This window comes from Nyctereutes procyonoides, unplaced genomic scaffold, assembly GCF_905146905.1.
Source record: "Nyctereutes procyonoides isolate TBG_1078 unplaced genomic scaffold, NYPRO_anot_genome, whole genome shotgun sequence".
Classification (NCBI taxonomy): domain Eukaryota; kingdom Metazoa; phylum Chordata; class Mammalia; order Carnivora; family Canidae; genus Nyctereutes; species Nyctereutes procyonoides.
The window spans coordinates 679,495-702,857 of record NW_026575091.1 but is presented as its reverse complement, the minus strand read 5'-3'; the positions used below and the strand labels follow the sequence as shown (position 1 = coordinate 702,857).

General features: G+C 63.6%; 2 protein-coding genes across 4 annotated transcripts in view; one reads left to right on the top strand and one right to left on the bottom strand.

Annotated features, from left to right (window-relative positions):
- Positions 1-23,363, bottom strand: part of LOC129514702 (transcription factor IIIB 90 kDa subunit) — a 52,693-nt gene that overhangs the window by 10,298 nt on the left and 19,032 nt on the right. The window contains exons 3-10 of one of the 3 annotated variants that reach the window (XM_055333438.1): positions 22,715-22,888; positions 12,600-12,631; positions 10,146-10,218; positions 4,849-4,998; positions 3,843-3,936; positions 2,762-2,888; positions 2,231-2,270; positions 2,056-2,148 (exon numbers count right to left, since the gene is read on the bottom strand). In XM_055333438.1, coding sequence (XP_055189413.1) covers positions 2,056-2,148; positions 2,231-2,270; positions 2,762-2,888; positions 3,843-3,936; positions 4,849-4,998; positions 10,146-10,218; positions 12,600-12,631; positions 22,715-22,888 — 783 coding nt within the window. The other 2 variants (XM_055333441.1, XM_055333439.1) reach the window with 2 other exon arrangements.
- Positions 6,524-8,747, top strand: LOC129514704 (BTB/POZ domain-containing protein 6). The gene is made up of 4 exons (XM_055333442.1): positions 6,524-6,973; positions 7,120-7,210; positions 7,310-7,428; positions 7,554-8,747. The coding sequence occupies exons 1-4, from the start codon at positions 6,558-6,560 to the stop codon at positions 8,584-8,586; spliced, it is 1,659 nt and encodes a 552-aa protein (XP_055189417.1). The 5' UTR covers positions 6,524-6,557; the 3' UTR covers positions 8,587-8,747.

The following is a 23,363-nucleotide window of genomic DNA, read 5'->3' as shown; positions in this document are numbered from 1 at the left end:
CACGCCCACCACCAGCAAACGGGGGCTGTGGGGGTCACAGTGGGGACAGGCTGACACTGGCCACCTCCGTCCTCAAGGGGTTAGCAGGCGAGCGCACGAGGACCAGAAGAGCTGGTGACGCCCCGGGGGACACACAGTCCCGTGGGCATCTCCAAGCACAATCGCACAGGAGACGGCACGGAGGACAGTGCCCGTGACACCCCCGGGCACACTGATGAACATGGACATTTATACCAAGACCCGAAAACCAAAGGCATCCCCCTGGGGCTGTAAACCCCTCACGTAAACTTTACCATCAAAGAGAAACGCCAAGGCAGCCCCGGTTGCGCAGTGGTTTAGCGCCGCCTGCAGCCCAGGGCGTGATCCTGGAGACCCAGGATCGAGTCCCACGTCAGGCTCTCTGCAGGGAGCCTGGTTCTCCCTCTGCCTGTGTCTCTGCCTCTCTCTCTCTCTGTGTCTCTATGAATAAATAAATAAATAATACTTAAAAACAAACAAACAAACAAAAAAACCAAAGAGAAACGCCAGCCAAGACTCAGTGCCCCAGAGGCTCCGACGAGGCTCGGGGTGCCCGGCACACGTGCCGCGTGGAGCCCCAGAGTACATCCGTCAAGCCGTGACCCCAGAGGTCAGGATACGGCGAGGCTGAAGGCGCGCAGAGGGAGAAGCAGGAGTCGCTGACTCAGCACACGGGAGGCAGCACGATCTACGACCGACGCACACGGCACTCACGGGAAATCTCTAACTAGCTACAAAAACCGGAAAACCCAGGCATGGGGAGAAAGGTGGAAAAAGGACACATCTGTGGGAGGCACAAAATCAAACGCATCCTGAGACGCGTGACTGCCCAAGTCTGCTGTGGGGCCCGGACAGGGCAGCCCGATGCCAGGTTGCACTCACCACGCCCAGAAAACCCCATGTTCTCTCCACGAGCCCTCCAGACGTTAGAGACGCTCAACGACAGCCGACACAACACCCAGGGAGGACAGTGGGTGGGCACGTCCTTCCCAGGACGTCTCAGCCCAAAGCCTGCACTGTGTCCTGGGCGGCACCCAGGCCCCGCAGGCAGCCAGGCCATGTGCCCGCCGCCACCACTGCAACTCAGCAGGGCGCTGAAGGGCCGGGCCCTGGCCTTGGTGGCAGGAGACATCAGGGGCCCGAACGTCAGTGACAAGCACAAGGCAGCCCTCTCTGTAGAACACACACTCACGTGGAAAACCCAGTGAGCAAGAGCACAGTACCAGGAGCCCAAACACAATTCCCGACACACGAGTGCACAGGAGCAGCACCTGGAAACCAGGGGAAGGACGCCGCTCACGGCAGCAGTGGAGGGGGGTGGCCTGGCGCAGAGACGCCCGCTCTCGGGAGGGAGTCGACAGGGCACTGGGCTGGGGCAGGCGGGCAAGAGGCGCCTCAGATCGTGCGAGGAAATACGATCGGTGGCAGACCCTGGGCTAGAGAAGGGGCGGAGATGCTACTCTCAGACCATCTGAGGCGTGGGTGAGAAGCGTTGGCTCCAGCGCCTACTCAGCACCTGGTCCTGGTCAACAGACAGGCCGTGCAACAGGGCCCAGCTGCAGACCTACAGCCCCAGAGGACTGGGTAGGATGGCGATGCGCCAGCGTCCAGCAGAGAAAGACCACGTGTGCGCAGAAGGATCCACCCAAGAACACACACCGCAGCTTCGCAACGCCCCAGTAGGAAACAGAGGTGCAGGGGAGCCGTGACGTGGGGAAGGAAGCCCCAGGGTGGCCGAGGAGGTCGCAAGCAATGGCGGCAGGAAGGGATTCTGGTGGGAGGGGGCGTAACAGTCTGGAAGGAGGATCCAGGTGCTGAGGAGCAGCTTCCCTCCAAGGCCTGGAACCTGGGGGAGCCCCCAGACATTCAGCATAGCAAGTCACAGCGGGAGGCGGCCAACGGCCGGGGCAGTAAGCGGGACCCTGTGAAGTAGGACCCTGTGGCTACAGACAGGGTCTGTACCTGCACCTGTGCCTGGCAGGGGTGAAGTGGGCGGGGCTGGCCCCTCGAGGCCGTGTGGGTCGCGGCTGGACTCACCGTCCCGAGTCAGGGTGGCGAGGGCGCCCTTCGCCTTCGGCCGGCTGTTCTCCAGCTCGATCTCGATGGCATCCTGGTAGCTGGATATCTCACCTGACGTGACAAAAGCACACAGTAAGCACAAACCCCGCTTCTCGGAGGAGACGGCGTCTGTAACGTAAGATCGCTTGGTTACCTTCGACTTCCTCCAGTTTCTTGGACAGAACTTGTTCAAGCTGAAACAAAGCAATGAGAACGTTCAGCAAAGAAACGAGGAGACCAGCCGGGGAAGCAGCCCCCTCCGGGGTGCCCAGAGGCCCTCCACATGCGGCGGCCCAGGGTCCCCAGCCGTCCACATAAGTCTTAACAACTGGGCCCCACAGCAAGGCAGCACTTGCCCAAGGCACCGTGCCCGAGGCACCCAAGGCTGAGCCTGGCACAGACCCTAACGGCTGCGGGGAAGGCGGGAGGACCATCTCGAGACCCGGCGCTCCGTGTGCCACCCCTAGTGGGCAGCAGCGGTGCCCCTCCTGCACCCCTCAGCGCCTCACCCCACCATCTGTCTGTCCACCTCTCCCTGCAAGCCATGTAGACGCAGACCCAGTCTAGCCTTTGCAACTGAGCCACTTATTTCAAAATAAGAACGTGAAACATGAGATCTAGAAAATGCTGCTAGATACTCTCGGGCTACACGGGCAAGGCAGGGCCAGGCCGGCGGGGGGCTCACCTGCTTCATGCGCAGCTTCCGCTGCCCGGCTGTGTACGAAGGGGGGTCACACTCCCCCTCCAGGTCGATCCTCATGAACTCGTCCACGGTCAGCTGGCTCGTGGGTGTGTCTTCAAACTCCGTCAGCCTGGAACAAGAGATGTTGCAGGGGGCCCAGGGCCCTTGGAGAGAGCCAGCCCAGCACCCCAGCCACGCTCAGCTACGAGCACCAGGCCCCAGGGAGGAAAGGCCACGCACGCCCGTCGCTCCCACGGGGAGACTCAGAGAAGGCCCAGAAGGAAGGAGGCCCTAGGTGGTCACTGACTACAAATTACCTACGTCTTATGTGACCTATAAAACATCTAAAACTTTTTATTTTGGGGCAGCCTGGGTGGCTCAGCGGTTTGGTGCTGCCTTCAGCCTGGGGTGTGGTCCTGGAGACCCGGGATCGAGTCCCGCGTTGGGCTCCCTGCATGGAGCCTGCTTCTCTCTCTGCCTGTGTCTCTGCCCCTCTCTCTCTCTCTCTCTCTCTCTGCCTTTCATAAGTAAATAAATAAAATATTTGATTTTTTTAAAATTTTAATTAAAAAATTTTAAATAAATTTAAAAATCAAACGAGTGAAACACTTCCTTTTAATCTGCCTTTGGAAACTGCCGCGGGATACGACCTCAGTCGAAAAACAGCCATCAAATGTTCCAGATTCGTGGTGTAAACAGCTACAGCGAAGGGCTGCCTGCGGTCGAGCTGGTGACTCTCCAGTCACAGCCCACGTGCAGCTCATGCTGGAGCTGAGCTGTGCCGCTCCACGAGCGCTGCATCCCAAAGCAGAGCCCGTGAGCCCCTGCTCCCATGGCATGGTGGCCCTCATCTGAGCCTGGCTTCCCCGACCAGCCAGTCGGCTCTCAGCCCACCCCAACCTATTTTAGAGAGAAACTCGGGGTGGAAGTGTCCCCACGGCAGATGCAGCTGGTGTGGCACCAGGAGGGCTGACCAAGACGCCCTGGAGGGGAGGCAGGAGGCCCCTCGAGGACCCCCGCCGAGCTGGACCCAGACCAGGAGGTGGCCCTGAGCAGCCCCAGGCCAGGAACGAGCGCCACCTACCTCTTCCGCAGCGTGGACTCGCACACCTTGACCACGCTGATGACCTCTTTGACGGTTCTCCGGAAATCGTGCATCCTGGCTGCAACCAGAAGTGCTGGAGAGGAGCACGACGGGGAATCAAGAGTCAGAACAGGCAGCAGCAGCCCAGTACTCAGGGGCGGTGAGAGCCCTGCCTGGGGGGGCCTCGGCCCAGTCCCCGGCCTCACCGCGGGTAACGGTCACGTGGTATATGTGACCGTCCCAACACCCGAAAGCCACACGCTGCTTTCCATCCAACTACGCCACGGTTTAAAAAGGGAGGAGGTGCTGCACCACACATTCTTCCTCAAATAAAAGGGGGTTAGAACACGTCTCTGAGAACCTTGCACACCCCCTCAAAGTCAGTGAGTGAACTCTGGGGAGCCTGGTGGTTGTCCACAGAGATAAGGGTTGTGGGGACACAGCCCAGGTCAGAGAGCAAAGGGGGTGGGCTGACTACGAGAGGCCGAGCTGGCCGTGCGCCTGGAACGCAGGCTGAGAGGGGACACGATCCTGCTGGTGGCCGAGCGCAGGAGCGCAGGCACGCAGACCCTCGGCATTCCAGGAAGGAGTGGGGCAGGGGTGCTGGGGGCGGGGCCGCCAGAGAGGAGCCAGGGCCTGCCAGGCGGACTCCAGGCCCCAGGGCTATGTCAGACCCCAGGGTGTCAGGCACAGGGGGAGGGCTCAGACGGGAGACCGGGCAGCTGCCCTCTGGGGGGCTAAGGAGACGGCCTGAAAGACTGGGGCGCCCTCTGCAGTGAGGACTCGGCGCTGGGGGCGGCCTGGACGCAGCCTCGGCCTCCACGGGTGCTGCCCTGCCCCCCCCCCCCCCCCGGGGCTGAGTCAGTGTGGGGGGCAGCTGGGAGTCCTCCGGGGCCAGGTCAGCTCTGGAGACCGCCCGCCCCCACCCACGCGCTTGGCCTCTCCAAGTCAGGACAGGAGCCACCCTGCGGCCAGCGGGGCTGGTGTGGGCGCAGGGCCGTCGTACCCGCTCCGCAGAGGCCCGAGGGCCGCCGGCCGGTGTGCATCCAATCCCTCTTCATCCTCTGCAAGAGCCTCAGGGCTGTCATGGACACCTCGTGGTTCTTCTCACCGAACTCCAGCAGGTGGGCAAAGCGGGGGATGTAGAGGCACGGGTCTGCGGCAGACACGCTGCGTCAGCGGGGCCTGGTGCGAGTCCTGGGGCAGGAGCCGCCCCCCTCACCAGGCCCCACGGGACGTGCGTGTTCCAGACCCAGGGGGCACATGGCGCACAGCGGCCCGCCAGGGCGACCCCTCCCAGTCGTGCCTGGCCCTGGCTGGGGGTGGCCCACCCTCGGCGGTCCCACAGCTGCCTCGGGGGCAGGGTGCGGAGCCCGCACAGCAGCCGCAGGCTGTAGACACGCGGGGGGGGGGGGGTGAGCGCCTTCCCACCATCTGTGGCTGCACCTGCTAGTGTGTCGCGTGAGCTGCGCCCTCTGCCCTCCCTGCAGGCCCCGTTTGTCAGCCAGGGGGGCTCGGAGGGGCCCGAGGGGGCGCGCGCACACGGCCTGCCCCGGCCTGCCCCGCCCCGCTCTGCCCGGCCCCGCTCTGCCCGGCCTCCCGGAGCCGGCTGCCCAGGCGGAGGGGCGCCTGCAGCCTCGGGCACGGCGCAGCAGAGCGTCGGGCGGGGTCGGCCGTGAGCCGCAGGGGCCGCGGGACCGGTGTCCTCCCCGCAGCTCGCAGCTCGCAGCTCGGGGCCCACCTGGCTGCGCTCTGGGCCCTTCCACCCGCTGCCCGTCCTGGTTCCCAGAAGGGAGCAGAGACGAGCGGCCGCCCGGAGGCGTTCCGGGTCCCCAGGGCCGTGGGGGCCGCGCGGGGGCCCAGGCGGGGCGGGCCCAGGCGGGGCGGGGCGGCCGCTCACGAGCAGCTTCCAGGCGCACAGCTCCGTGTCCAGGGATTCCCCGGGGCCCGGGCTTCCACCTCGCGAAACGGCCCAAAACCGTAATAGCAGACGCGCGTGTTTTTCGCCGGAAAAAGGTCTTTTGGGGGCCGAGTGGCGACCAACAGCCCAACCGCAAGGGAGTAGGGGCCGCGGGGGCCGCGGGGCGGGGCGGGCGCGCGGGGCACGGGGTGGACGCCGTGGGGGGACCCGCCGGCCCAGCCCCCGCGCAGGACGCTGCTCTCCGAGGCCCCGGAGCCGCCGGACACACGGCCCGGGAGAGGGCAGGGAAGGGCGCGGCGGGCGGGGGCGACCCCGCGACACCAGCGGGGGCCGGCCTGCGAGGGGCCGTGCGCGTGCCCGCATCCGGGCGGGGGCCCTGGACGCCCCACAGCGCCGCGCCGGGGCCAGCGCGCCCCCCGCTCCCGCCCGCGCCTGCGCACCTGCCGCCCCGCCCCAGCCCGCCGGCGGAGAGGCGGGGCCGGGACGCAGGCCCGGGAGCGCGCACGCCGCCGTCGCGGAGGGGCGGGTGGCGGGACGCAGGCCCGGGAGCGCGCACGCCCCCCCCCCCGCGCGGGGGGCGGGGCCGGCCGTGACGGGCGTGACGTGCGGGCGCCGCGGCGGCAGGGGCTCGGGCGGGCCGGACGGCGCCCCCTGCGGCCGCGCTGCGGGCTGCGGCTGCGGCTGCGGCTGGGGCTCGGGCTCGGGCTCCAGCTCGGGCTCGGGCTGCGCGCCGGCGGGGCGCGGCGGGGCGGGCGGGCGGGGCGGCCCGAGGCAGCAGCGCCCGCCGCGGCCCCATGCTGCTGCCCCTGGCCTGCCTGCACGGCCGGGTGGCGCAGTGCCTCACGGCGCTCCTGGTGCTCGCCGAGCCGCCCCCCCGGCCCCGGCCCCGACCCCGGCCCCGGCCCCGGCGCGGCGCGAGGGTGCACGGGGCGCCGCCGACGCGCGCGGAGGCCGCCCTGCCCGCGAAGATGGCCGCGGAGCTGTACCCCGCCGCCGGCGCCGCGGCCGCCGCCGCCACCGCCACGGACATCGCCAACAGCAACGCCAGCGCCGCCGCCGCCGCCGCCGCCGCCGCCGCCGCGGGCAGGAAGGGCCCGCCCAGCGCCCCGCCGCCCGCCCCGCCGCCGCCCGCGCCCGCGCCGCCCGCGCCCGACAACAACAACTTGGAGAGCCCCAACTGGCAGTCCTGCCACCCGACCCTGCGCGAGAGGTGAGCCCGGGCGGCGCCCCGGTCCCCGCGCCCCCCGGCGCCCCCGCGCCCCCCCCGTCCCCGCGCCCCCGCCCCCCCCCCGCCCTCCTGCCCCCCCCCCGCGCCCCCCGCGAGCCCGAGCCCGAGCCCGCCTCTGCCCTTCGCAGGAACGCGCTGATGTTCAACAACGAGCTCATGGCCGACGTGCACTTCATCGTGGGGCCCCCGGGGGCGGCCCGCAGGGTGCCCGCGCACAAGGTGAGCCGAGGCGCGGCCCAGCCGCCCGGCACCCCGGGGTGGCCCTCCCCGGCCTCCGCGGGGCGGGGCTCAGGGCAGCTTCTGTCTGTCTCCCCGCAGTACGTCCTGGCCGTGGGTAGCTCCGTCTTCTATGCCATGTTCTACGGCGACCTGGCGGAAGTCAAGTCGGAGATCCACATCCCCGACGTGGAGCCCGCGGCCTTCCTGATCCTGCTGAGGTGCGTGTGCAGCCCGAGGCGCCGGTGGGGAGGCGGGAATGCTGCGGGCCGCGGGGCAGGGCCGCGGCAGGGCGGGGCGGCGGCCGGGCCCACGCAGCCTGTGACGCGGTCCCCACCCTGCCCAGGTACATGTACAGCGACGAGATTGACCTGGAGGCCGACACGGTGCTGGCCACTCTCTACGCCGCCAAGAAGTACATTGTCCCCGCGCTAGCAAAAGCCTGTGTCACCTTCCTGGAGACGAGCCTGGAAGCCAAGAACGCCTGTGTCCTGCTGTCCCAGAGCCGGCTGTTTGAGGAGCCAGAGCTGACCCAGCGCTGCTGGGAGGTCATTGACGCTCAGGCCGAGATGGCCCTGAGATCTGAAGGCTTCTGCGAAATCGACTGGCAGACTCTGGAAATCATCGTGACGCGGGAGGCCCTCAACGCCAAGGAGGCCGTGGTCTTCGAGGCCGTCCTGAACTGGGCTGAAGCCGAGTGCAAGAGGCAGGGCCTGCCGGTCACCCCACGCAACAAGAGGCACGTTTTGGGGCCGGCCCTCTATCTGGTCCGAATTCCAACCATGACCCTGGAGGAGTTTGCGAACGGCGCAGCCCAGTCAGACATCCTGACCCTGGAGGAGACCCACGACATCTTCCTATGGTACACGGCGGCCAACAAGCCCCTCCTCAACTTCCCCCTGACCAAGAGGAAGGGCCTTGCCCCGCAGCGGTGCCACCGGTTCCAGTCTTCTGCCTACCGCAGCAACCAGTGGCGCTACCGTGGGCGCTGTGACAGCATCCAGTTTGCTGTGGACAGGAGGGTGTTTGTTGCAGGGCTGGGCCTGTACGGGTCCAGCTCCGGGAAAGCCGAGTACAGCGTGAAGATTGAACTCAAGAGGCTGGGGGTGGTCCTGGCTCAGAACCTGACCAAGTTTGTGTCGGACGGCTCCAGCAACACCTTCTCGGTGTGGTTTGAACACCCCGTGCAGGTCGAGCAGGACACCTTCTACACAGCCAGTGCCGTCCTGGATGGCAGCGAGCTCAGCTATTTCGGGCAGGAAGGCATGACGGAAGTACAGTGTGGGAAGGTGACCTTCCAGTTCCAGTGCTCCTCAGACAGCACCAACGGGACCGGGGTCCAGGGTGGGCAGATCCCCGAGCTCATCTTCTATGCCTGAGGGGCCCTGGGCTGGCGTGGACGCCCTGCCCTCTGCCGGGCACCAGGAGAAAGCCTTTCTCTGCAGCTGGTCCGGCCGGGAAGGGACGTGCAGGAGATTGTGCTACCCGTCCCCCAGCTGGCTGCCTTCCTGACCCCATTAAAGGCTTCGCCAACTTTGTACTTCTCTCGTACTAGTCAGCTGCAGCCCAGAGCTGGGAACCAGAGGCTCCTCTGCAAAGCCAGAGCCTGGGGTGCTGAGTGTTGGCTGCTGGGCAGATCTGGGGGCGCAAGGCAGTCTTCATCCAGGTCCCCTCCCAGTGGTGCCCACACCGTGGGCTAGCTCTGGGGACCTTGCCATCCATCCCACCCTCATGAGTTCACAGTGGTACGACGCCTAGCCCAGACCTTCCCTTCAAATCCACATTTGGGAAAAAATACCTAAAATAGTGCACGTCTACCTGGATTTTCATAACAAAGTTTCAGTGAAACGAGCTACCGATAGATTAGTGATGGAAGGAGCGTGAGGCTGGGGCAGGTGCCTTCCCCTGTGTTCCTTCCAGCACACAAAAAGCTCTCCAGTGCTGAGCCCTGCTTCCTGGTTAGAAACTGCCCCCTGGGGAGGTCGGCTGTCCCTGAGCTTGCCCTCTGCTGGCAGGCTGGCTTCCGCTGTGGGTCTGTCGCTAGAATGCTCTAGAAAAGGCCCGGTGACGGCTTCTGTCATACTTTGTGATGCATCGCAACCTCTGAGACAAAGCCCTACTGTAGGACTGGACTCCGGTTTGAGGGTGGTGGCGTGAAGTGGGGCTCTCTGCTGGCCCAAGGCTGCAGACCCTGGGGACCTATGTCCTGCCTCAGGCTCGCCAGCACCTTCCATGGCAGGCCCCAGACAGCCCCTGCCCAGGTGTACTTCAGGGTAACGCAGGCTCTTTGAGCCCGTCTTCCCAGACTGTGTGCTCTGGGGCCAGTTGCTTTGCTTCTGAAAACCCTTAGCTTGACCCCCAGAGGGAGGGACCGAGTCACTTGGGACAAGGAAATGGCATCTTGGACAGGGTCTGGGCCGGGAGCAGACCACCCAAGCCTGGTGTACCTCTGCAGCTGCACCCCCCCACCCCGCCCCATCCTGCCGGACCCTGCCTTTTCAGCCCCAGGGTACCACCCTGGGGGTTATCCAGGACTAAACCCCGGTCCACCCTCCCTGGCCCTGCATTCCACCTTCTTGAAACGAAATACACTTGTAAAGGGCAAAACAGAGAGCAGCCCCTGCAAGTGGACTGTGAAGACAATCCTGTCAGTAAAGCTCCCGAGGAGACGGAACGGGCCAGCGACACCCCCACTCTGTGTGCAGAGATCCTGCCTTCCCTGGGACACCTGCCACCAGGTGTATTCCTTCCGTGTCCTCCTCCACACCTGCCGGGGACAGACCGTGGGCAGTCTTGTTTTAAACCAGGAGTAACCTCCAAACTGTCAGGGTCTTGGCTACTTCTCAGACGTTCCTTACCACCTGGTGGGGCCCTGGCCCCTGCACGTGACTCCCTCCCACTCCGGGCACCTTGTTGCCCTCTGCCAGCCCCAGCATACCTATCGCCGGCGCGTTGATGCAGAGCTCTCTTGCCAGAAGAAGGAACGTCTTCCCCAGCACGTAAACGTTCACCTGTTAGGAAGAGGCCACAACACAGAACAGCATTTGAATTTAGGGGATGTTTGGGTTTTTTTCCTCACGATGCATTTCATTCACTGTCCAGTGTGACAGATGCAACGTAAAAGCTCCAGGACCGCCCCTGCCCCCACCCCTCAGAGCAGCCCAGGGCCCTGCTTCCCAATCGCAGGCAGCTTTTTCAGACCCTGCCACTGTCTCAGCAATAACTGGGTTTGCTAACCAAGTGTAGACACCCGGAGCTCAGTGTGTGTAATTCAGGGTGGTGTGCAGCTGCCTATGCAGGGCCCACTGGCCACCCCGCCCCACGCAGACTGGGATCCTTATCTGTGGCCCCAGGGACCAGCTGAGTCATGGCCATGGGTCCCCGCAGATCTCAGGAACTCCCCCACCTCCCAGGCTGCTCCCACTTCGAGTCCAAATCGGCTGTGGAGTCCAGCGCCTGGCCAGGGTGCAGACCTCCTCTGTTGCTGAGCCTGAGGCTGTCCTAAGAGCCTGCCCTGTGCTGACCAAGGCTGCGGTGCTACGGGGAGGGGGCTTCTGAGCAGTGTTTGACGGCAGCCATGGAAAACGCCATGGGGCTTGGATGAGGTGCAGAATTGGGAAAAGCCGGGGCTGAGCCCCTCCTGCCTGAGCTGCAGAGGGTGTGGCCCTCTGCCTCTGGCTTCCCCGTAGACCTCCTTTGCCTCGTGAAGCCTGGCCTGTGAAGTCCTGGTTGAGGGCTCCTTAACCCTGAGCCCAAGAAGCCACCAGAAAAGAGTGTGAAGAACCAAGACCTCGGCGTGCGGCACGCCCATCAGGGGGTCTGGGCAGCACACATGGGGGCTTGTGGCCATCAGAGAGCACTAAAGAATGGAACAGAGGCCCGTCAGCTCAGGGCCTCCTGAGTGAAGCCCCCGTCCTCGGGCTGGCAGCTCACGGAGCATGCTTCTAAAGGGACTCTGCCCTTGGGCTGCCCACACACGTGCAGGTGTGCATCTTCTAGGAGCGCCCGGCCTTCGCTGGGCTCCTGCCAAGCTCCTGCACCTTGACCCTCCTGACCTCATGCCCGTCTGGAGCAGAGTGGAACTCACGTGCCCCGCAATGTGCTGTTCCCTGCCCGCTGCGCACACCCGACCCACCTCCCTGACAGTGTCCCAAGCACACAAAGACCTAGATGCTAAGGAAAAGGGTTCTCTGAAGGGACTTCAGGTGAAAAGTCGAAATGCTAAGCGGCCTGCTGGCTACAGCACCTGGCGTGATTGCCAGAGATGCCGACGTCCGTCTACGGGCATCAGAAACTGGGACATGGACTCTGAGGATCGGTGAGGATCGGTCCCTGCGGAAGTGGCTGGTCACCGCTGGGTGTGGCCGGCCAGCCTTCCTGCTCCTGTCCAATTGGCAGGCGGGCTCTGCGTGAAGGCGGCCCGAGTGCGCCTGTGCCTGCCATGCCTTGATGGGGTGACGGGACCCCCCACCCCATCCTGCCCGGGAGAGCTCACCCGGATCCAAACCCCGGCAGGAACACCAACAACAGAATCGTGAACATGGGTCAGCCGTGGGTGGTCCCGCACCAGCCTCACTCCGTGCTCCCCGGGAAGTCCTAGGGTGGCAACACGCCGCCACACGTGGAGCGCCGGGTTTCCACAATCCCAGCACATTACTGTGAGCCCGGCCACAGAGTACTTGAGCAGGACTCCTGACATTCCACGCACGCAGGCAGCATCTGCTTTACCTGTTAGTCTAGCTCTGTCTGCGGGGGGCCTGCAGCCACCAGCACCACAGGCCCCATGTGCACACGTGCACCTGACCAAGCCTTCCTCAGAGGGGCGGGAGCTCTGTGAGTCCCACACGCACCCTCACACTGCGGTCATGTCTGTTTTCCCGGACACCCCTGCCCTGTCCAAGTCCTCAGCAGTGATCACCGTGCCTGCCCCAGCGCATCAGCAGGGACGGGACATGTGCAGAGCTTCGATGGCCCCACCCTGGTGAATGCCCGTCCACACAGGTGTCCCTCTTGCTGTACCCTTCCATTTTATTCAGTACCTCGGAAACAACAGATGGAACAGAAAACGCTTTCCTGGTACCCAGAGTTCCTAAATACGCTATAAGGTGGATTCTTATACTGTTGAAGATAGAGTTCTTTTTCTTCTAAAGAACCTCCCTTCCCTCAGACCAAGTTCACCTGGGTCTTTCCACTGGTTCTGAGGCCGAGGCTGCCCAGGCCAGCACTGTGACCCCATGTTTACTGCCCCCGACCCCCCCACTCCCCCCACTGGTCTTGCATCAGATCCCAGCCCGGCGTGTCCTCTGCCTGGGGACCAGCCTCCTGGGTGTGTGGTGCACGCCCCAGTCGCAGCCTCCCTTGGGAAGGGGGCTCAGAAAGGAAGCCAATGTACCTGGAGCAGGTCACTGAGGTCGAGGAGCATGTCTGCAGCAGGAGTCAAGGATCATCTGCGCCCAAGCCCACGGGCTCCAGTTACCCGACCACCTTTCCGAGGCACAGACCCAGCCCCCCCAACCTGGGCTCGGCCCTGGATCTCAGGGGAGGGAGGGAGGTGTCTGCAGCAGGGCTGTGCAGAACCTGCCAGAGACCCCTGACAAGCACTCCCGGGGCGAGGGGCAGCAGAGCCCATCACGTCGTCCCCGGAGTACTTGCTGCTTCGCAGAGCACCCCTCACGCCCCAAGTGGCACAGTCCAGAAGCACGTGACAACACTCACTGCTCCCTTGAGCATCTAGTGAGCGCCCGCTGGGTGCCGCGTGGGCCTCTGGCCCACGACTCGTGGCTCCTGGGGGGCAGACACAGGCACAGAGGGCCCTGGTGGCGGGCGGGCACCTCCGTGGTGCCGGTGCTCGAGGGACAGCTGTGGGGCCTCTGGCATGGAACCTGTCCTCACTCTCAGCAGATGATTAAAGAGTAACCGCATCATGTCCTCAGTGATTCGAAACCCAGGTGGACCCACGTGCGCACACAGACACACAACAAGGCACGCACCCCTGCGTAAGGCAGCTGGTCAAGCGAGGTCAAACGTCCTGTCGCTCCCCAGTGCGCTGTGGCCTTGAGAAGGTAACCGAGAGGAGTCCGATGCGCCGCATCAGAGCCAGGGCAGGGTCGGGGGGGACGCCTGGGCCCAAACACAGGAGAAAGAGGCCCCCGATGCCACAGCGTCCCAACAGGCCCCAGACACCCCGCCACGGCCTCTGAGGTCCTTGAATAAAGGGCACCCTGGGTCCCGGTCTCTGGAGGCACGCGCTTCGGCGGGAGCGTCGCCACAGGACGAGCAGCGAGCACGAAGTGTGGAAAGGAGTCCACGGGAGCGGGGGGCAGCGGTCCTACGCGAGCGAGCACAGACCCGCGTCCACACAGGCAACACGGGAGACGCGCCAAACCGAGAGGCGCCAGAAGGCTCCAGAAACACTCGGGGTACAGCGCGCAGGTCAGGGGCTGCCGGTGGGCGGGAGGGGACTGACTTCCGGGCACTGAGGCCACTCCACGTGATGCCACGGGCATGGGCGCCCACCGCTCCCGTCAAACCCATAAGGGACACCACAGGACAGGCCGGGCGAGCCCTCGTCAGCCCTGCTGGGCCGTCCAGGACGCCGCTGCGGCGTGGGCAGGGGGTCGGGGGAGGTGGGGGGTCCGCACCGCTTTTCTTTTAACCTACAACTGCTCTAAAAAGTGAAGTCTTCAAAAGAGAATGAAATAAAATAAAAGCCAAGTCATCGGTACGTTCGGAGCAGACATTTCAAGGGAAGCAAAGAGCCGGTAAGCACCCGCGAAGGGATCGCCCTCGGCTGTCGGAGACCTGCAGGCGGAGGGCCCCCAGCAGCACCGGATGCTGGCAGGGATGTGGGCCTCCCCCGCTCCCGCAGTCTGCCGGCTGCGCTGCCGCCGAACGGCCACGCTGGCACAAGGCTGGCACGTTTCTCGTAGCACGGACCACGCCTGCCTCGACCGGACCGCCCCACGTCCACCCGCGAGCCTTGTACCAGCAGCCGAAAGCCAAGAAGAGCCCAGACGTCCACCCACAGAAGAACCCGTGGCCTGTCACACGTTCCCACAATGGAGGGGGCACTTCTTGGCACACCCCACACGGATGGGCCCGAAGCTCGCCTTACGAACAGGGCTCCCCTGGGCGTCTGGAATGAGCAGAACCAATGGGTGGGGGTCCCCGGAACAGTGGGTGCCTCGGGGGCAGGGTGGCCGCGTGGTGGTGTCGCCCCGAGTCCTGATGGGGAGCCTGGTTGCAAAGATGCATACAATTGGCAAAACTCAAGCAGTACCACAAACACTCATGTATTTGTTTTATGCCAATTTTACCCCAAAAGGGAAAAGAAAAATATAGACAAATACTGCAATCTGGTCAGTTAACGACTGGCCAGCTGAAGGGCTTACAGGGAGCAGCAGAGGCCGGTGCCTTACTCTGAAATGTGCCGGACGGTGGGAGGCTGGGAGGGCAGGGGAGCGGGTGAGGGCCGCGGGATGGACACGGCTAGGGGTGTGCACCGTCTGATTCCTTCCACCTTGCCAGGTGTCGGAGAGCCCCCACGGCACAATGATGGGGGAGAGCGTGTACATTTTAAAAAGGAGACCGGACTTCAAATTAAGCAAGCTGATACGACCGGTCTCCTTGAGACGCAGAGGCAGTGGGGCACGCGGCCAGGGCTCGCTGGCTGCTGGACGCACCGACAGGCTGAATAACGTGCTTCCCGCCTGCTCACGCCCGCAGGGCCGGGCCCACGACAGGTCCCCAGTGATGGGCATTTAGGGATGTTGTGGTGGCCGTGCAAGGTCTTCTGTCCGGCCTGCCCAGTGGGCCTGGGTCTCCACCTATTGCTAAGCAGCTGCTCCCAACCTCCCGGCACAGGGACATCAACCAGTCCTCCAAATTTGCTGGAATCGTGAAGTCGGTGTGGACGAGGCCTGTCTAAAGCCCTGGTGGCGCTGAGCAAAGCGCCCCAGCGTGACCACATCTGTTCCCGTGGGCCGGCCCCTCCTCCCGGTCCCTCGCCCTGCTCCCATGGCATGTTCCTCCCAGACATGCCCTACTAGGTGGGACGTCTGCTCAGCCAACAGCAGCTTCGAGTGCCGGTCGCAGAAGAGAGCAGCAGCAGATAAACCACCACCAGAAGATTCTAGACACTCCTGAGGGTCAACAGACCAAAACGCAGGGGCCTCGCGCAGACTTCCGGCAGGCTGTGAGAAGTGCACACAGAGCCTCCGCTGCCCTGACGTCCAGGACCGGGTCCACCACGACAGGGACGGGGACACCATGTGGCTGGCCTGCATCTTGCTTTTGGAAGAACGATCAGACGAGGCTTGATTTAAACTCAGACCCACGTTCAACGTGAGATTTCTCTACACGGCCTCACACCCAAGTGCTCCCTCAGGACGCCCAAAGACAGGACCAGGGAGACTGCTCTTGGCGCCCAGTCCACCAGAAGGTCTGGAAGGTCCTGCACGTGTGTCCAGCAGACGACGGTGGGAATGGCGGGGCGGCCACGCTACGAGCTGGCACCACCATTCCCAGGCCCGGATGGAAACCTGGGCAGGGAGGCACTTATTTATGGGCCCAACACACACCTCTGTCTACAGAGGAGCTCGCAGCCGTGCCCCCTGCACTGTTTCGCCTGGCAAAGGAGTGGTAGCCTGCAGGGCTCCGAGCCTGCCCCCACGCACACGCCGAGCACACACTGCCTGCTACACTGACCCTGCTCCCTGCACTCTCCACATCCCCAGCACAATGCACCTGACCCCAGAGACGGGGCCAGGCTGCAGCATCCTGTGCTGGGGTTTCCTCTGTGTACACCACTCCTTGAATGAATGATCGACACAGGTCTCCGTCACCACTCTGCACGACACTCCCACAGCGTGGAGGTGCCTGCACCCTTGCACCCTGCCCTCGGGGCTCCACACCAGGACCTGTGCCAGGAAGAGGTATGGGAAAGACCGAGGGCCAGATCCCAGGTCAGCCGCATGCGCTGGCACACCAGTGGCCCTGCTGCCCTGACTGCTGGGGGAGGACATGCCCTGGCCCCAGCGCCAGGCCCAGCCTCCCAACACCGGCACAGTCCATCCTGTGCTGGCGGCTCCTGGTTCCAGCACACCTGTGCCTCCCCACACCCATGAGGGCCCTGTGCACCCGGCTCAGGCCCAGCCTGGTGCAGTCCTCGCTCGGGCATCACGCTGACCTCCGTGCTCTGGAAGTTCTCTGCTCCGCACAGGCTGGCAGCAGGCCAGCATCTCTGACTGGGGAGCTCTGGGAAGGCCAGCATCCCTGATGCCAGGGAGTAGCAGCCATAGGCTGCTGTGGCTGAGAGGAGGGAGGGAGGGAAAGGGACATGGGAGCTGGAAGCTACAGCCATTGGCCATGGGGAAAGCCACGGACAGTCCACACAAGGAAGGAGACAGTCCAGACCTCAGTCTCGAAAGGCTCACCCGTGGCTGGAGGCAAACCCACCCAGGGCCCCACCGCAGAGGCAGGCAGAGCACTTAGGGGTGAATGCCAGGCAAGGAGGGGCTGCTGCTCCCCATCAGGAGATCCCCCTCCCGCACGATGCACAGGAGAGCGCCCCTCCAGCCAAAAAGCCAGATAAAATGCAGGAGAGCGACTGGGAGCCACCCTTGTGGGGCAGACCCTCAAGAGAAGGAGGGCCATGCCCGTTGCTTGAGCTCCCGCTTAGGGCACCAGCTGCCCTGGGGCCAGGCACACAGGCCTGGGGCTCGTGCAGTCCTGCCTGCAGGAAGGTGAAGCTTAGGGTCCGGGCGTTTCCAAGACAGCCACACTCAGGGACCAGACTGTCAAGAGCACGCAGCCCCTGCAAGAAGTGGCAAAAGAGAAGTGGTCGAATGTCATGTCACGGGCTCCCCCAGACCTGGCAGCAGCAGTCCACGTGGAGGGTGGGAGCCGGTGGGAAAGAGATCCCGGGCTCCCGCCCCTGGCCCAAGGCGAGCACACACCGAAGCTCCTGGTTAGGTCCCGGGCGGGGCCAGCACCGGACATGGCCAGCTCCCCACAGTCCACCGGCCTGCCAGAGGACAGGACCGTCCTCGGGGGGAAAATTATCCACAGTCCCCACAGTCCTTCAAACATAACACCCATCAATTCAATAAGACTTACCTAGCATGAGAGCAGGCAAGACCAAGTAAATATCCTCAAACCAATAAAAACAGAACCACCCGCGATCCTCCTGTCGGGAGTTATTAAAGACTTTCACGGAAAGAGAATTTTACCGAAGACACAGACTCTAGTAGAAAGAATCTACTGAGGGGCGCCTGCGTGGCTCAGGCAGGGAAGCGTCTGCCTTGGGCTTAGCTCATGATCCCGGGGTCCTGGGATCGAGTCCTGCCTCGTGCTCCCTGCTCAGCGGGGCACCTGCTTCTCCCTCTGCCCCTGCCCTCCCCCTGCTCATGCTCTCTCTTTTTCTTTCTATCTCAAACAAATAAATAAAATCTTTAAAAAAAAAAAAACAGATAAGGGCGGCCCAGGTGGCTCAGCAGTTTAGAGCCGCCTCCAGCCCAGGGCGTGATCCTGGGGTCCCTGGATCGAGTCCCGCGTCGGGCTCCCTGCATGGAGCCTGCTCCTCCCTCTGCCTGCCTCTCTCTCTCTCTGTCTCTCATGGATCAATAAATAAAATCTTAAAAAAAAAAACAAAACCAGATAGGTTAGACACACAGAGGAAAGGTCAAGGGAACTCACAGATACAGGTCCTGGGAAAACAGACTGAAATAGAGAGAGGAGAAGAAAAGCAAACAGAGAACAGAAACTGCCAAACCCAGGGTGGGACGTGATGCTGTGGCGGCACTGGAGCCCAGAGGGAACAGAGAGGATGGGGCAGTCCCCAGACCAGACGTGACTGTGCCCCAGACTGCCCCAGGACAGACAAAAGACACAGAGCGACAATAACAAGCAGGACAAACACACTCCTTGCCAGCAGGGAGTGGGGAGGTCAGTGCCTTGAAAACAGTGACGGGAAGATGCAGAGTCCCCTGGACAGGACGGGGAGAGGCACGGAGACCAGTGAGCGCCACGAGAAGCACCGCCAGCCACAGGGACATCCTTCAAAGTAAACATGTATCATACAGACAAAAGCGGAGAGAAGCGTCTTCCCGGAGGCCGACCGCAGACACAGAAGGAAACGGCCCAGATGCACGCACAAAAATGCAGGACGCAAAGGGTCACAACGGGGAAATGTGAACGGGCGCTGAGAGGGCAAGCGGCGGTGGCCACGGTGACACACTGCGTGGTCCAAGCCGCCCGGGGCTGCCATCGGGGGCACAGGGTGTGACGGAGAGCAGGGGCAACACAGTGACACGTAAGCATGTGAGACACCAGTGACTTCAAGGAAACAGAATAAAACACTTGAGTTCTCTGAGAGCTGGTGAGAAAGAGAGCAAAGGACAAACGAACAGACAGCAAAACAGCGGTGGAATTAGACGCAAATATACCAACAAGACATTTAATTCAAACGGGTGAAATTCTCCAACAGAAATATTCTAAGACTGGATTAAAAGGGACGCCTTAGTGGCTCAGGGGCTGAGCACCTGCCTTGGGCCCAGCTCATGACCCCGGGGTCCTGGGATTGAGTCCCATGTTGGGCTCCCTGCGTGGAGCCTGATTCTCCCTCCGCCTGTGTCTCTGCCTCTCTCTGTCTCTCTCTCTCTGTGTCTCTCACGAATAAATAAATAAAACCTTTAAAAATTTTTTTAAAGTAAAAAGAACTAGTTGATGTCATTCATCGATTAAGGGACACATCCCAGTATTTATCACTCTGATAAATACGTGGGAGATGTGCACCCTTCCTGACAAGTGCTCTCAGCAGGAGGGCGCCTGCAGACCCCCACAGCGGGTGTGGACGGCACCGCCCACGGTCCAGACACAGCCAAGGGCGCCTCGCCCACCGGGGCACACAGCACGTGCAGCGCTGCAGGTGCACAGACGGGCAAGAACAGGTGGCAGGTACACAGATCGGAAGGGATGAACCACAGTGGCCACACACAGCAGCGCACCGTAAAGAAACAAGGCGATCCCAGCGTTCCAACACTAAGACTGGTAACTGACTTCTGTGGTATGGGCCGTCACGTCGACTGTACCCGTACGCGTCACCACCCAGACAGAGGCCGTCCATGCTAGTGCGGGGCACGCGCTCGGGAACAGCCTGACACAGCACGGGAAAGACCCCCTCGCCACAAGTAACACGTCGCAGGATGTGGGGGGCACCCAAAGAAGCAAAGGATAGTCCTCGACTGGAAGGTTCACTATTGTTAAAATGAGCATCAATGTCAATCTCCCCACATATGGATCCATGAACCCTAATGAAAAGATCCCAGAAGCTTTCTCATAGGAACAGACAATGTGACTGTCACACAGAAGGCCAGAGCCCAAGGACAGCCGCGGGGGCTGCTACAGGTCCTCAGACGCGGGCCCGGGCCGCGGGCAGTGAGTGAAGCAGAGGAGGGCTCCCGCGGGCACCACGTGCCGGACGCCCCTGGACAGAAGCAAACCCGACCCTTCCTGTCCGACAGTGGACAACACAGTGCCAGCTGACCCCTCAGAAATCCCAAACTCCAAGGGGCCCCGTAAAACCAGAAGCTTCTGGAAGGGACACCATGAGAGTCTCTCCCCGATTTCCATGACTTCCATCAGCCATAGGTAGAGGCCAAGCTGCGAAGGTAGCCCTCCGTCAGAGCTCCGGTGGCAGGAAGGTCCCACCACCATGGACACGGCGCAGCGGGGAGGCCCCTGTGCACACAGCTCAGGGCCGGACCGACAGGCTGGCCAGCAGTGCCCCGGGTCCTGGATGCCCCCGGCTGCCCGACACCGGTGCAGGCAGCCCGCTCCACGGCAGCCTATCGTGGCTTTCAATCTGCAACTCCCTGGTGCCCGGAGACGCTGGCCACCTTCCGACATGTGCCAACCAGCCGTTCCACGGCCTTCTTTTGACCACGGGCTCCCCGTCGGCTACAGTGATGACACATGTCGTTGCACGTTTGCCCAAACTCACAGAAGGCACCTCATCAAGAGTGAGCCCCGGTGAGCCTCGGACTCGGGTGCTGATGCGTCACACAGGTTCATCAGCACAACTGACACACCATGTGGCGGGGGTGTCTGCACGAGGGAGGATGGCTGCGCGCAGGTGGGCACATGGAAATCTCTGTACCTCCCCCTCAGTTTCAGTGTGAATCTAAAACTCATCAAGAAAATAGTTCATTAAAAACATTGTTTAGGGCCATCTGGGTGGCTCAGTGGTTGAGCGTCTGCCTTCAGCTCAGGGTATGATCCTGGGGTCCCGGGATCGAGTCCCACGGCAGGGCCCCCGCAGGGAGCCTGCTTCTCCCTCTGCCTGTGTCTCTGCCTCTCTCTGTTGAAGAGAGAGGAGGCTTGAAGAAGTTGAAGGCTGTGTCCAGGCAGTGCTGGTTGAGCTGCAGCTGGTTCCCCAGGTTTTATTTCAGGAAAAAATAAATAAAATCTTAAAAAAAAAAAAAACCTAAAAAATGTTTTTTTAAAGAGTAAAAACATCTTTTTGAAACGCTCTGGTTGTCCCTGGGGACACATGAGGCAGCAGGTAAAGGTGGGCTGGGGAGCCTGGTGGCAGGACGGTCAGTCCTCGACCATCTCACCCTCTGAATAAGAAGCGAGGTCCTCAGGTGAGTGTGAGGGGGTGACACGCAGTGGCCAGAGTCACAGAATCAGACCCTGGAAGCCCAGCCCAGGCCTGCAAACCACAGCCACTACTGACCAAGCCCCGGAGTCCGAAGCCTGTGTCTGTCCCTCCCACTCAGGGCCCCTGCTGGCGGCAACATGGCAACAAGTCCCAAGTGACAGAGGCCTCCATGCACACACAGCTCCCGGGCTCAGACCCAGGCCTGCTGGCAGCTCCGTGGGGTCCCAGTAAGCACCAGCCGTGCCATCAACACCCCTGGCACCAGCACAAACCCACCTGGAAACAACAGGGGTGTCTGGTTACAGCCCTGACGCTTCTGCCCCCACATCCCAGGCCCCTGGCCGGCCACTCCCTCTGGGCAACAGCGATAGTGCCTAGTGCCGCTGTGGGCACCACAGGCCAGGACATCAAGGACACCCTTCTCTGGTGGACAGGGGTGCGGCTGCAGGCCGGGGGGGGGGGGGGGACTCTGATGTAGAAAGAAAGGCCATGTCCGCTCCCCCTGCCGCGGTGCACAGAGCACAGCACGGCTCTTCTTGCAGCTTGTCTACACCCATCTTCTCCCTATGGGAGCATCAGCTCTGACGCTCCACGCTCTGGCCGGATTCCAGAGCCTGGCCTGCACACCTGCCCGACCTCAAGCTCCTGACCTGTCCTGAGCCGGCCCGACCTCAAGCTCCACCTCGCACCGACCCCTGGCAGGCCTCTCGCTGCTCAGTGACATGAGCGACACGACCCCATGAGGGCAGAGCAAAGACTAGGCCGGCACTCGCACGATCAGCACGGCGGTGCCTTCTGGCGGGGTGCTGTGGCGGGAGCCCGAGGCCCTGCCCCGCGTAGAACATACGTGTGCTTCGGGCGCCGCAGGCTGGAATCGGCAGTTTCCAAGATCTTATGACAGCGTAATGGGAGATTCCGATACTGAGGGCTGCCCAAGCAGAAGGGCCCCAACACGCCCGGACACACACAGGCCCGCCGGGAGCCTCCCAGCAGTCCACACCTGCCTAACCAGGAGCCACGGCCGGGGCCGTCTGCCAGGCAGACACAGCCACCGGGGACGCAGAGGGCCCGAGAGGAGCCCGAGGGTGGCTGCTGCCCCAGGAGAGGAGGAGGCACCGTTCCCCCCAGAAGGGGACGTGAGCAGGAAGCGTTCGGAGGACATGAAGAGCCTTCGGTTGGAAGCGCAGGAGCAGGAACGAGGATGTGGGGGTACAGAGAGGCCCCAAAGTGAAAGATAAGTGGGGACAAGGAGAGGGCACGCGAGAAGGCAGCTGGCGGGCCGTGCCGTGAACGTGTGATGCCAAGGCAGGAACCGCGAGCCGCTCGAGAGGCGGCGGCGGGGACTCCGGGCCCAAGCTCAGAGCGAAGAACGAGGCGGCGCTAGGGGCTCCGGGAACAGCACAGCCACCCAGGCCCAGGGCCGAGGGTCAGGGCGCCCAGCTCGTCGGGAGCCCGGGAGCACGAGACCGGGGGCACCGCCGTCCAAACGCCGGAGAGCGATGTGCGCCCCGAGTCCGCCAGACCCCCCCGGGCGCAGGAGGAAGGGACGCCGCCGACAGGAGGCACCAGGAGACCGCGCCGTCACGAAACGAGGACGACACGGGCCGGGAGCAGGGGCCCGAGCAGGCGGTGGGGAGCCCAGGGTGATGGCGGGAGGGAGCACGAGCAGCGCAGAGGGGGGCCGGCCGGGGCGCGGGGCAGGCGGCCCCGGCCCCACGGCCCACGGCCCGCTCGAGCTGGGAGCCCGGCGGCCGCCGCCAGCGGCTCGTCCCGGGGCCTTCGGTGACGTACAAGCCCAGCGGCCGTGAGCGCCGCGCCCGCCGGAGCCGGGCCGAGGCAAAGGATACGCGGCGTGCCCTCCGTGCGGCACACCAGGTAGAGGCAGGCCGCGATCACGTGGGCCATCTTGCGGCCGCGCGTCAGGTGCTTGCTCACGGCCATCTTGAAGAAGTTGAAGGCTGTGTCCAGGCAGTGCTGGTTGAGCTGCAGCTGGTTCCCCAGGTGGTGGATCTGGCGCCTCCCTAGGACACAACACGACACGTTACCACTGGTTCCCAGCGAGAACGACGCCACCTGCCCTCTCCCGTCCGTGTTCAGGGCCGCTCTCCGGCGCCCCGACCTTATGCGCGGACACTGGGGCGAAGCCCCACGGTGCTGGGTCTCACTCCCCTCCACGCCCGGGCGGCCCCGGTCCGTGGGCCTCTGAGCTCGGGGTGCCTGCAAGGGGCTGGGTGCGCTGGCCAGCCCGGGGCTCCTCCTCACCACTGCGCGTGCCACGGGCTCCACACAGGCACGACCTCCTGGCAGGGACAGACGACACTGCCTGACGGCCAGGGGCCCCCGTGGAAACGGCCCCCTCACGGCCGAGGGCCCCAGGTGGCCTCCTGTCCGGCAGCCAGGAGGCTGGGTCGTGCCCACCCGCCTGGCCAGCGGGGCCGCGAGTGTGTGCCCGCGGCCGGCCCCCACCCCAGGCTCCCCACCGAGAGCCGCTGCTCC